Source organism: Leuresthes tenuis, unplaced genomic scaffold (assembly GCF_036924035.1).
Source record: "Leuresthes tenuis unplaced genomic scaffold, fLeuTen1.0.hap1 SCAF_13, whole genome shotgun sequence".
NCBI lineage: Eukaryota > Metazoa > Chordata > Actinopteri > Atheriniformes > Atherinopsidae > Leuresthes > Leuresthes tenuis.
This window is the reverse complement of record NW_027325367.1, coordinates 11,579,853-11,594,416: the sequence shown is the minus strand read 5'-3', so window position 1 is coordinate 11,594,416 and position 14,564 is coordinate 11,579,853. Positions and strand designations below refer to the sequence as shown.

The following is a 14,564-nucleotide window of genomic DNA, read 5'->3' as shown; positions in this document are numbered from 1 at the left end:
CCTCTCCTCTCCTCTTCTTCTATTCAGATCCTTATCCTCCTCCTGCACTAGGCTTCAGGCTCAGGTCCCAGTCAACTCTTTTCCGCTCTTCTGCAGTGCCAGAAAAACCTGTCCAATTTGTTTCTCTTCCCCAGTTTTCTCTCCTCAGGGTGAGACCATCCCATAAGTAAAGCATGTCCAGACGAAAAATACTTATTACTGTGCAACTCACTTGATGGAGAAAGACGAAACAAAGCTAAACACATCTACTTTCCGGTCCCTCTCCTAAAAGCTGTGAAAGGAGGATGTCTGAAGTGATTAAAATAAAGAGCACAGTAAATTAGGATTCCATCCAAGCCACACCTGTCAACACAATCAAAACCATAAAGCTGCATTCAAGCAGAATAGGCCTCCAAATGACTATGAATATGTAATGACAAGCAAAAATGCATGTGCTGAGACAATCTGGACGAGAGCTACATTAAAATTAGAAAAGCTGCAACACATTACCAAAATATATGGATGAAGGCCTGAACTGTTATTGTGTAAGGCACCACTGTTATACAGGACATGCAAGATCTAACTTATCTTATTCACATCTTACTTTCTTGCAGATTAATGCTATAGACTACTAATTATTTGTGACATAGCTGTTTGGGTGTTTATTTGCTAAAATTGTATTTTTTCTAAGCGACATAATTAATCACCATTAAGGAGTCAGCTGGAACTGTAGCGCAATATTTTATGCATTCACTTGTTATTTTGTGGATCTGATGGGTTGAATACTGCACAAAGCACCAGCAGCATTCCACCATACATTTGTTTGCAGCTTGGCAACCAAATGGCTTCGCCACTAGCCTACATCCTAGGGAAAAGGAACTCCAAACTCCCCCTAATGGATCTCCAGAACACCAATGCATTCACATCCAGACAATGCCCTTGTGGAATGTCATACACTTTAGTACACATCCGTGATCTTCCTGCTTTTTTTTTTTTTTGGCTAAGATTGTGAAAAATACAACGTTTTCATTCTTTGTTTAAAAGTTAAGACATTTTTGTTCCAATCATGCAGCTAGGCAAGTTTTTGTACATGTAAGCAAGTTTAAGTTCATGTAATGCAATTACCACGTCGAGGTCCTGGGAGACTCTGCGTTTTCGTAGTTCCTCCATGCGGTCACTGACGTCACTAAAGCAGGTGTTGTAGTATTCAGAATACTCCTGGGCAAGGTCATCTATGTTGCCTAGAGAACCATCCTGAAGGGAAGCAGAGATGGAACATTTTAGTGAAGGGATTCCAACTTCCAGGCAAGGACCTTGTATAAGTCAATCGTTAAAACAGCAAATAAAACAAGAAAAACAGTCTTTGGAGAGTATGCAATTCACTACAAACTTGAAAGGACAAAAAGGCTTTTCTGCACCACAACTTTACCATTTAATTACAAAAGCAATTCTCATTCTCTGTCTGAACTGTCTTTCTTTTAAAGGCCAGAGCATGCAAGCATTTACTCTTTCATGTAGGCTCACTTTACAACATCCCTCTCGTGATTTAGGAAGGGAAAAGAAAAACATAATCAATTTAACAACAATTCCCCCCTAGTCCATGCTCTGCCTTTACTGCATGAATACTTTTCCAAAACCAGTATCCCTTACACTCAGAATTAGTGGTACATAAAAGGCACTCGTTACACTAAAAGGCATGCATTTTGGTAAACCTGGCATGGCTTAAGGACGGAACATAGATGTGCAAATAATCACCTACATTTCCTGCACAGATTAATAAACCGCATGTTTTGTGACTGAAGGCAACATCTGTGAATTTGAGTGCTGCTTTCTGTATGTCTACATCGTTCTTCCAGACAAAAGAAACCTTATGTATTGATGTGTTAAGAAATTTGTTGTGCCCATTGCAGAATCTAATATACTTCATACAATCAGAAACACCTAAAAATAACCATCTGCACCAGTGCTGTCTGTTATGGCCATTTATTCATTCTTATCAGTTCCCATTGAGTATCCCTGGCAAGCCCAAGGTTTGTTCCTGGGTTTTGTCTTCATGGAGGATGACTTCAAGGATGCCCTTCACCACCTCAGGCATTCACTAAGCTCTGAAGCAAACACATCTTTCCTGCTAGCTGTAGTTTAGATCTGCACAGTTCCTGCCTTTGTGGGGAAGACTTGTTCGGGATTGAGGGTGGAAGCTGTGCTCCAAACAGTATAATTCTTACCCAACTAAGAATAACACTCACTGAATATGAACTATAACAGAAAAGGCCCACAATATGAGGAAAGAGTTTAAAATAAGCTTTGATCGGCTGACTTTAATATCAGTCCACAATTTGCGTCTGGAATATCAACGGATGGAAAAGAAAAAATTAATTTGATTTTGTTCCTCAAATTAAGTCCTTGTCAAGTTCTTGTACAAGGTGGCAGTGAGGACCATCTCCCACCTCTCGCCTTGGTCAAAATGTAGGCCATTCAGGCAGTGGTGGCCAACTGTTGAATATTCATCAGTGTTGATCTAATCAGTGCCAGGCAGACAGCTAGCATTGAGTCACTGAGCAGGATCCGAACAGTCTCTCTTAGTCTCTGTCTTTCTTTACCGGACTCCCGAACTGGGTGCCAGGCCACAAATGAAAGGATCACTGTGAGTGTGAGTGAGGACATGCACACAGAGGGGCATAAGGCCTTCTTCAGAGATGGGTGTCTAGTCAGAGAGAACGCACATTGGCATGCACACACATGCATGCAGTGGATTTAAAAAACATCGGACCAAAACAAACTGAGGCAAGCCAATAGTAAACAACACGGCTCAGTGGACAGAGTTATAGAATGGGGTGGTTGTTGGCTACGTACAACATCACTGACTAATACACGTTTTGTGTCTCGTAGGTATAGTTAAAGTGGCAGTGATCTATCCTCCCAAAGTCTTTAGCTGAGAAATCCTCCTCTGGCCAGACATATGGTTTGAGATAACTGAGAATCCCAGTGGGAGAACTCCCCAAACAGACACGTGCTCTCTCCCTCATTCCTCTCATTACAGAACTCCATCCATAATGACTAACCACATGTCAAGATGGAAACTATGCTAAAACATGACCAATTCCAAAATATTAGAGCGCCACTCAAATTGTTGTTAAAAGTAATGGATCATTTTTGGACATAATTAGCTACATAATCTCCCACTCTTGGCAGGTATGTTGGAGTCAAACCTCATTAGACAGGTAGAGCTAAATGTTTCATAAAAAAAAAACACTGCATCATTGCGAAAACAAACATTTATCTGTGGGATATAACTAGGATTCCTTCATTTCTCCTGAGGCATTAGCTCAACCCCAACACTCAACCACCTTAACCCTGTAAAGTGTTATGTATGTCCACTATAAGGAGGCATGTGAACTCAAATCATGCAAGAAAGGAAGTGGCTTTTAGTTCAATCACAGTGAGTGAGGAGGAAAAAGAACACTTCTCTTGTGATGTGAGATCGACTGTGTGTCAGTATATTAACATGTGTTTAGTCCCCATTTCAGAGAGAATCTGTCAGTGTGGGAGGGAAGGGCAGGAGAGCTGACAGCACTCATCAGATCCACTTCAGAAACTGGGCAGAGGATTGGGATGTAGGCTGGGCAGGGGATTCTGTCTGATCTGAAATAAAAAATAAGATGGGAGTCCAGCATCTGAAGCTTACCACAGAACCCATTAAAAGAGTCTTACTTGGACAATATCCTTTCAAAACCGCTTTACAAATAATTATCTAGAATTAAAAGCCATCCAACTCCATGCATGTTTGAAATGGTGACCAATGCTGATGATGTAATAACTACTCCACCCTGGATGTGAGGGAGTCCAACACCACATTATGACTGGAACAATAGCAACAATAGTCATACAAAAAGGAACACCCATACACGAATGTGTGAGGCATTTTGTGTGTATTTACAGTAAAGGGAATGAATTTGTTACTTCTTGTAAAATTTCCATGAAGCTGCTACTGCTAATTTGCTGTTGACATCTGTCAGATATACAGAAAGAGTCTTCGGTGTTATGTTCCAGTTTGTGTAACTTAGAAGAGAAGGGGTTCAGAGAACTGATGTGAAGAACGCTGGTCTAATCTCTGTTAAAGAGATCCCCGTGAGTTAATATCTGTCATGATGGTTTAGTATCAAAACACAAACTGCCTGTATTTCACCACAGTAGATCACCATTTCAGTCGTGTGTAATAAAACTGCTACTGAGCAATTACCAAGTGATTTACACAATTTTCACTGAAGACTGAGGAGAGCAAATAATTTGCATCCTTGCCAGACAAAAAAATGCAGTTAATCTCTCACATCGTTTTTCAATACAAATTAAATATGACCATATTTGATAAATCTCCTTTATGCAAGCAAAAGGCAGCAAATGTGCACACATTAGAGTGAACCCAGCAAGTAAGCCCAGTAGCCTCTGGTCAACTGGTCATGGAATTCCTCACATCCTGACTAACACAGACGTTTATCTCGGTAAGTAATTACAAAGCAGCATCCCTTTGATCAATCGGCAAGGCAGCATATGGTGTTAAACCGTTACATCTCATGTTTTCAGTGACAATGGCGTTTATTAACACATACCAACGAATCTACCGAAAACCCGCAACTAGACAGTTTGTTTCAAGTTTAACTGATGAGACACAATATTGCACATCATTCAATATCACATTCAAACTTTATCAGCTCGAGTAATTTCTCTGGTTAAAAGCATCAATGCAGTTTCACAACACTTTACCCAGAGACTGAAATCGGACATATGCCTCACAGGGAACCACAGCATAGACTGTAGAAACATACTTTTCTCCAGAGTTGTAGATTTCATTAACTCCCGTTTAGGTAAGAGTTGTTTGTTTGAACGCTGGAGTGTTGCAATTGTTTTGTTTGCCAGTGACCTAAAAGTGGCAAAAGGACATTGCACTCAAAATAAAAATGCCAATAGGATTTTGGGATATACTTAAGTCTTTGTTGGGTCAGTTTTGTAAAAGCGTGTCACTTAACCCTTCCACTTTTACATTGCGTATAATAAATAAAAGTGCATTCCACTGCTCAATTGACATTTCTTCCAAGACAGACTATCTAAATGACATGCCGTTGAAGTTATCTCTGGTAAATGTATTAAAAATTCCAGCCATCATCAAAGCCACTGACAAACTGGGTACTTCTGTGTGTTTGAGAATCGAATCACTCAACCAAGTTACACTCAATACAAGTCTCTATAAATTATTAAGTTCCTATTTGAATTAAATTTCAAAAGTCTACAAGCTTAACCTGTTTGTTCTGTTCTATCCTTCAGGCTTAAATCGCTTTGCTCATCATAGTGAGGCTCCGGTACACAGGAGTTGAATAATAGTGTACGTGGCATAACTATTGTCACAGGGGTGGCTTTATGACTACAGGGCAGAGAACAATGATGAGTGTTTAGAACAGAGTCCTGTTTCTGATGTAATGTCAGAGCGTCAGTAGTATGATGGCTTTCACTTGTTACTCAGCCTCAGGACAGGGGTAGCCAGTTAAATTTGGCACTAACTGGATTTTCTTGCATTATTGTACCAATGTTTTGTTGAGAAGAAAAGCACAATAAACATTCAGATTGTGCATGAGTCACAAACTCTCCAACCTAACAACTGCAAGTTCCCAACATCATTACAGCAATGTAACCAATCCTCTAATCTACCCACCCAGTTTCTCAAGTTCAAACAGCAAAGTCTGGACCATTCCCATTTGAAGGAAATGAATCAAAGAAAGAGAGACAAACCAAATGAGAGATTTGGAAAAGATGAATGAAGACCATTTCATGGAAAGACCGCTCATCTGCCATGTTGCATTACCTGACTACAGCAGTTCAGAAAAAAATGTTAAAGCCACAGCAGTAGAGAATTCGACAAAACCCAGAGTGAGCAGATGGCTCACTAAAAACTGTGGTGTTGACCTTACAGCAGCCAACAGTGCCAGACTTTTTAGGAGGGTAAGGCCATAGGCGACAGCTCAGTCTTTTAGAGTTTCCTTAGGATATCCGCAGCTTGAGTAGAACAGTGCTTTGCCTTCCCAGCAGAGGAAACCTGCCCGATCTCTCCGTGACCTCATTAATGGGACTGGGCAGGGGTGGGGGAGCAAAGTTGAAGTCAGGATAGTTAGACTGGCCAACAACAGACAAAATTAATCTATTAGACTTCGTAGGAACATTATTGGCATAGACATAAAAATGGCCTTGCTGAGCAAAGTTTTGCAGAAAAACACTGACGAATATGTTGCCACTATGTATTAAGTGTTATGTGGGAGGAGGCACACAGGGATCACATCATCAAACTATAAGCTTTCCAGAGACAATCAATACTGGATCCTAAGGTATAGAGATGAAGCTCTGTCTCTTCTATAATCAGTGTTTTTGAAAAGGACGAGCTCCCGCCTACACTGTGTTAAACACCACAAAACTCTTTTCAAGAAGAGAAGGATTCCCTGCAGGCAAGCAAAATATTTCCACAAGGCCTTGGCTCAACGTGACCTTCCAAGAAAAAATAGGAGAATTTTCTTTAGAAGGAAAGGAGGCTTATGAGTGACTATCAGCTGTCCAGGACTGTGATCTGAAAATATGTCTGTACTTGTCACTTTGTTGAGAAATATAGCAGTTATTCCGCACAAATAAATTCCACATACACAAGGAATATTTGCCAAATGGATTGAAATGGAGAGAGCAGCTGCTCCTAAAAGAAATAAAAAATGTGATTTTTTTTTTTTGTTTAGTTTAATAATAATATTCAATAAATACAGTTGAGATCTGAAGAAAACCCTCATGTCTTCAAAATTAGGGTGGAAATGGAAGCAAATTCCCATTAAGACGTCAGTAAATCCAACCACTTAAGAATTACAGCTCATGCACCATACTGTCCTAAACAGCTTTCGACTCTTAATTAATTCAAGGGCTATTAACTTGGCTTCTACCACAAATAAATGACTGGGTTTCCTAGGTATTCTTATTAAACACATGCCTCCACACATTACTGTGTATGGTAAACCTCAGACACAGGGGGCCCTCAGAAACATGCTGCACGTAGCCTTTGATTTACAGTCAAAACATGACGGTAACTCACTTTTAAGGTGCAAATGAAGATTACATTATGCCGTGGGCTGTCATAATACTTATCTGCACTGTCACTAAAATATTCTGTTCTCGTGTTTGGTGTGTGTGTGTTGAAGCATTTTACTGTAGGTATGTTGAGCAAATCTTGATCAGGCTGGATATCTTTCTGTGAAGGTAGTGTATTTGGTCAAGGGCCAAACCCAAATTTAAAGGGCATTCCCATGTAGGCTCCCTGGCAAAACAAAAGCTATTGAAAGTTATAGTGCGATGGTTATATATAGTATATTCATTTTATTTAAACAGAGATACGGTGTTCATTGTGCTCAGCGCACAATGTGTTTAAAGATAGGAGCCTGAGCAAATTGTTAAGATAAAGTTCACCATAAAGGGCAGTTTTGTTATGGTTTCACTGTCATGCTCTTGACATCAACATTTATGCAACACCTTTTTGAACAAACAGAAAGACTTTTTTGAAAAAGAAACTTAGCAAAACAGTCCAAAGCAAAGAAATCAACCTGACAAGTTGTCACCAGTTAAGATTTTTGCCTACTGAATTCCAGATGCTCATTCGCTTTTAGGGAAAAGCAACCAAGAGAAACTTATGCATTATCATGGTTGTTAAACCTGTTAGTTGCAGTATGAAAAACTGGCTGACTGAACACGCCACAGGCAAAGCAACCACAAAGTTCAATCAAGTATCACCCTTTCATACTTTATTTCTAGTCTTATTCTGCTGTTAAAAAGTAGTTTGTGGCCTTGCAAGCCTATCAGATGCTCAAGACATAAACTTGTGAAGTGATACAGAACACAGACTATGAATCCAGCAAATACTGAGGTCAGGGATTTTGCAATTATTTTAGACTGCGCCACGTCTGCTGGCAAGATGGCTAATGGTGTTGAAATTACTTTCTAGTGTGCACTAGTAGAGCGGTCACTAACGAAAATCGAATGTTAAAGTCGGTCAAATATCAACGGATCTCGACAACAACAAAAAATGGACAACCTAAGCTTCATGTTCATTCACCTTCATATCAACCCAATACGCATTTTATCAACCAACAAAAACAAAGAACATAATCTCTCTTAGAGAACATAATAATTCAACTTACTTTTTGCTTAGTGTGTGTGTGTGTGTGTGTGTGTGCTTCAGGCCAAGCAAGAGGAAAAAGAACAAAGATAAGCACAGCCTAGCAGACATTTGCTTCCAGAGCAATAAATCTGGTTAAATTGCCTGGCTGGCTCCCAGGTCTCCCACCTAGTGTCACAGGGGCAGGGCAGCACCCACCACTCTCACCCTGTGCACACACAATCCTGCATTTACACACCATTCACATCCTCAGTGCCAGACCAAACCAAATTAACACCTCTGTTCTTTAACAGACTGCAACACATTTGGTCAGGAGATCAATCAGATCCATACGCCTAAGATTAGGTTGGCAGCCAAAGGAGCCGAAGGAATGTGTGTTGCTACAAAAAACATCATCTCTGTGATCATATACACTTAAAAGATACACAAAATTTGAACTCCGATTACTAAGACAACAAAACTGTAACTATTAGGAATCACACCAAACTTGCATTATCTAAACATGACTTAGTACATTGTAGGATGACAGTCCCTCCCTGCAAACCAAAACATATGACATTGGATATATGAACATCTCTAATAATCAGTACGTTTAGCCTGTTATCTAGTTTAAAATACAGAACAGTCATGTTTGACTTTCAGAGGAAAAAGATTGTAAGCACAAAAATGTCCAGCAGCCACAGAGAAGAGTGTATGGCAGCACAAAGAAACAACAAACACCATACAACAAAAGGTTCATTTAACAGCGCGTAACCTACCAACTCCCTCCAGTTTGCACGGAGCTCCGGTGGCCTCAACTGTATGCTCTCAGGAGCTAACAGCCCAACCACCCGGACACAAGACTACAAGTACAGATGGATTTGAAACTCGGGCCTGCAAGGACGTGTTGTTTTGATGCGTAATTCTGTATGCACCGCTACACAATAACCCAGTTGAGCAAATCACCTTTGAGGACGAAGGTGAGAAACTTCGATTAGTTGAGTCTGTGATGTCAGCGTGTGATCTTGTCACCCCCCTCTACCTGAACTTACCAGCATCCCCATAACGTCCGTCCACAGTTGGGAGAAACTGTCTGACGCAGCAGCGTTGTCCGCCTGGGGCTCATCGGAGGGCGCACCGGTCCCCTGCTCACCCTCCATTGTGTTAGAAAAAAGAGTCTACAGGCAGTACGGTGCAGAGCTTGAGTCTAAGCCCACAAATAGGGACCTGAACACCGGCTGTACACGAGATATCGGTGCCAAGGCTACTCCTACAAAGAGTTGCCCTTGACGCACAGGCGAAATGTTCCAACATTGCTTGGCACGATTCGAAGTTTGGTGAGCAAACTAAGTCCTGGCATGTTGAGACAAAAAATCCACGACAAAAAGGTGCGTTGAATACAAACAATAAAACCCCAAAGAAAAAAGACAGGACTGTGTGGACTCTGTTGACCCACAATTTGTGAGAGTATTCTCCTTTGCTCCGAAGTCCGCACAGCACGGATTCGTCTCCGGGCACAAACCAAACCTCACGGCGGGGGAGATGAAGTCGTCGAAGTCGATTAAAAAGTTTTTAAAAAGTTAAATAAACCCATCGAGGAAAGGCAGCAACATGTCTAAAGTAAAGCAGCAGGCGAATACATGAGTATTTCCATTAAAAAAGTTCGAGTGAAAGAACGCCCGAGCAAAACATTGCGCCTCCCCCTCTCTTCACCCGCCGTCTCTCCCTGTCTCTCCCCCTCACACTCCTCCCAACAAGACATTACAGCAGGAAGAGCGAAAAACAAACTTATCCAACACACCGCTTACTAATGATTCACGTTACAAAAGCTTTAAAATAATAAAAACAAATGAATAAACACTCATGTCACTCATTTGTTTGCGTCATCTATTATTAACGAGACGGCAATACTTGAGCACATTGTTAACGTTTCACTCTCTGGTGACTCTTCACCGTCAAAATTCTACTTAATGGATTTGTTTTTGTATATGTTACCTTATTTAAGCCGAAACTTGTGTAGACGTTTTTCCTAGTGCTATATACTTTATTTAGGGACTGTCAAAAGCCCAGAAATTCTTTTTTTCCCCATCACATGTTGGCATCCTTTACATCTCCCCAGACAGTTTTCAATAGGGATTGTGAACAAAGCACATTCTTTACACAATTGTCTGACAAACAAAAAAAAAAGCGCATGGGAACAATGTTCGTAAAGGGTTGATGCATGCTGTGCCCCATTGCATGCATAAGTCTGCCTAAAATGCCAGAAAAAGACAAAAAAATAATAATATTATGAATAATAATAAATAATACAAATTTCAAGATTAATCTGAAGTTGCCCAACTCTTTAGTGAGTTTCTGAGAGTTTTGTCTAACAGTTAGATTGCTGCAGACATTACACAAACAGTATCTGTAGTGCAGTTTAACAGCATTTGTTCTGTTCTGCAGATATAATTTGAAAACAAGTAGCATAAAGAGAATCGTGTAATGTACAAGCATGAAATTGCACAGCTCCCTTGTCTGATCAGCCGTTTGTTATGCTCTGCCAGCAGGCTTTACTATTATAATGAAGAAGTCCTGAAGCCGTCTGTGGCTCTCCCCCTTGTTGTAAAGTGCACATTTTCTCAGAGCAGCCACAGCTGCCAGGTCTTGTGACAGTAGCCAACAGGACAGGGATGTGAGATAGTGTAAAACTGAACATTTTACCATTCTTCATTCAGCTACCTTCCCTGTGGTTTAAAGATAGTCTAAAATGCTGCTTTACCTGCCTCATATCAGATCAATCACATGCAACACCACCACATGCATTCAGAGCATGCATTTAAAAGTAACATAAGCAAAGGGTAGAGGCCAGAAAGAACTGTTAACCACACATTCTTTCTACGGCCATATAAAAGGGGATCAGTTACACAATAATCCCCAAAGCTACAGTTTCACTTGTGTGAAAGCATGTGTGTAATAGGAGGCCTGCTGTCAGCTATGTATGGTACAAAAGGCTCAGATGCATTTCATTTATGCATTTGCATGTTTGGTGGCATAATGTACAGGTGATCAGTGTATGAAAAGTTTTAATTTTAATTGTCCAATAAAAATAGTTATTATTAAAACAAGGACATACAACATGACAGTAATTGGGTTTTCATTCACTCGCAAAGCAAAACAGAAGCAATCTTTTTTTTAAAAAAGCAAAAAAATACGTTTCGATAATACTTTTCTATTGACTGGTTTAAAGTGAAAAAATTAGGCTGCACAGTCTTGCCATATAGACTGGCGATATAGACTACTTTGCTCGTGGCTATAATTTAGTAGAAGAAGTAGTTGTCCAAAGTGGAAACCTCAAGGAGAAAATAAACAACTACAGTAGACATTCACAAAATGAAAAATTGAGAGGTCTTCATCAGGAATGATTTTTGTCTATGGGGAAAATCTAGGAAGATGTCTGGCAGAAACGTGCCTTTGTTTGTTGGCTCAGACCCAAAATAGCTGGTAAGTCATGTAAGTTTAATCTTTGCCAAGTTAGACACAATCCTCAAAGTTGTTTTTATCTCCTAATGCACATCAAGTCTTTTGTCAAAACAGGCAAAAATCACCTTAAACAAAGGTTAGGTTTTTTTTTAGTTTTACCAATTCCATTCACTTTTTTCTTACTCACATATTTTACATGTGATTAAAAAAAGCAATGGAAACACAGGTAGTGACCTCTGGAAACTTCCGTGTAGCCCAAATATCTGTAATTTTGCGAACTATCACAATGAAAAGCCAAAGAAAACAAGTCAAGCCACATCATGCAATGGAAATGCGGCATTAGTTGGGCAGGTACCCTATATAGATTATAAATATTTTATAATTGGATTGATCTGGATTATTATTGCATTTAATCCAAACAATATAGCGAACCTCACAAGGGAAAGTCCAGTAAGTTACCAAAGTCTTTAGTGTTCCTCCTCGAGTTCTGTACAAAGTTTAAAAGTAATCCACAGTCACATTTCAGTCTAGACTAAAGTAATGGTCAAACTTGTGTCCTCATGTGACTAAAAATTAATTTTGAAGTTTGCTTCTCCTCGTGCACAAGAGGTCCAGCCTTACTTACAAAGGACTACACTTTTGTTGGCATAAATCATTCTTTTATTTGCAATATCCTGTTTCAAAGTCTGTGTTGTTGAGAAATGACTTTTAAAGGTCCTGGATGAGTGGCAGCTGCTCAACAGTATCTTGCATGCAGTCTAAACATACTGAAAACACTCACACAAGAACAGCATTGTTGGGAGGCAAGTTGACAGTACGGGGGGTCTGCACTGCCGACCTCTCCTCTGTAACCATCGGGGGTGGCAGCCGCAATAAGTGGTAAGGCTGCTATTGTACATGGCAATGCGTGTCCATACTGTTGATAAATATTCGCTCCATCCATCAGTATTCTTCTACAGAACAGTGTCCATGTTGTAATTTGTAGGCCTCATCCTCCCCTGAAAAAGAGGTTCTTAATCTCAATGGGATTTTCCTGGTTTGATGAAAAAAATAAAAATCCTCATCCTCTTTCCAGATTGGAAGCCATCCCTACCAACACATCCTTCAACAGCAGAAAAAAACTCTTCCTGCAAAACCATCTTTTACCTCAATGCAAGACAGTGTGACTCCCACCTGGAGTGCCACAAACAGAGGGGTCAAACCATTAATGGGCAGAGAGGGAAGCCTGTTGACTCAGTACATGCTCTTGAAACACTGCTGGTGTGCATAGCAGCCAGATTTCCCTCTTTTCATACTAATCACTAATCAAGGTGTCATGTTGCCAGACAAGAGAAAACAGAAGTCACTCTTGTTATCTCACCAGATGCTAATTGTATGTTGAGGTCTTCTTTCATGAGGACATTTCTGAAGATTCCACAGGAGATTCCACAGGAACATTTTGTGACATTTGTTTAGAGAACTTTTTCATGGTTCAAGAGGCAGTACCCTCTTGAAAAAAAAATTATAATGCAATAAACACATAAATTGCTATGAACATTTTAAAAGACTCAAGACAAATGTTGCTATATAATATATTCCCCTAACTGTTTTAACCATCTTCACTAGACATCTTTGTCTTGTTGAGCATTTGTTTGGAGTAGAGCTGGTGAACATCAGAGGAGACAAAAGAATATTATATCTGACATTTGAAAGCCTTGCCCCTTTATCGAAAACATAGTTCTTTCATGGAACTACGCTGTCATTGTTTGGTTAGTGTAAAAGAGCAAGGGCTGCATCTGCAGCATAACATAGGGGTACATACCATACACAGAACTAGAAGTTCGTCCAATAACTACCATTACATCCAAGAGGAGAAGCCTGTAAGCTTTGACAACACAATCAGATGACATTACCCATTGTCCTATAGCCTGTATTAGCACACAGTTTTTTAAATGCATTATTTTTTTTAGATAGTTCAGCTAGTTTATTATTTTTGTCCATGAGTTACTGCTGTTATTTACAAAACAAATATGTGTGAGCCGTGCCCACTCAAGCACTCTTGTACGCAGCACCGCGCATTGAAAATGAGAATATACACCCCGCTGTTCTATAAATCTAATCAGCAGCAAAGCCGATTAATACCTGCCACTACTCCAGAGTCACTTGATGTGAGATTTGATGCCGATTCAACTGTTAGTGGGTTTTGTTGGCGTCATAGTGCAATGTCTTTGGGAAGAGGGGTCTTTATCTGCATGGGCCTATGATCCAAGTGAAAATTTAGTGGATTATTTTTTTTTTTGTTACAGCTTATTCTATCTATAGCCATAAACTTATATGAGCTTATTGTCTGACCATTACAAGATGCTATCTTTTCTAGCTGCAAATACTTGTTAAGCACTCAATAAAAGACAAATTCAGGAGTGAAAAAGGGTGTGATTCAAATCCAACAGAAGTAGTGCCACATTTCCAGAACCAGGTGGTAATGAGAAGAGTAAAACAAATCCATGCTGGATTTGCAAAGAGAGGAACTGGTAAGAGTATCATGTTTTGCAGTTATCAGCACAGTTATGGTTAACCACAGTTAACCACTCAAAATCTCCCCCTGGCTAAATAATCTTAAAGAGCTGTATAAACGTCCACAGAGGTGGTACAGCACAGCGTATCATTTTCCACTGGAGATGACTGAGCAAGATGCCAGAAGAAGATAGCATTTAAGACCAAATCAAAGCTAAAAGAAAAGTTTATAAACTTTATAGGTTTGCAAGTTAAACCACATATTGAAATAATGTGGCTTTCAGAGGCCAAGAATCTTTATTTTCTTACAATAAGATGTTAAAGGTGGAGCAAGGAAAAGACATTAAGTCAAGAGAAAGAGGAGTGGGAAGACAGTCCTCAAACCTGGGGTAAATGGAGCTAGAGATAAAAAAAGAATGTAGGTGGTGTTAAAGCAAAGCAGGGCTGGGACCTCCCCTGA

The 14,564-nt window shown here is 40.0% G+C and overlaps 1 protein-coding gene across 4 annotated transcripts in view; it reads right to left on the bottom strand.

The window, feature by feature from the left end:
• sash1a (SAM and SH3 domain containing 1a) overlaps positions 1 to 14,564 on the bottom strand; it is a 152,889-nt gene that overhangs the window by 38,346 nt on the left and 99,979 nt on the right. For 3 of the 4 annotated variants that reach the window (XM_072361755.1, XM_072361756.1, XM_072361758.1), the window contains exon 2: positions 1,105 to 1,233. In XM_072361755.1, coding sequence (XP_072217856.1) covers positions 1,105 to 1,233 — 129 coding nt within the window. Of the gene's footprint in view, positions 1 to 1,104; positions 1,234 to 9,201; positions 9,859 to 14,564 lie in introns of those variants that run through there. The other variant, XM_072361757.1, reaches the window with a different exon arrangement.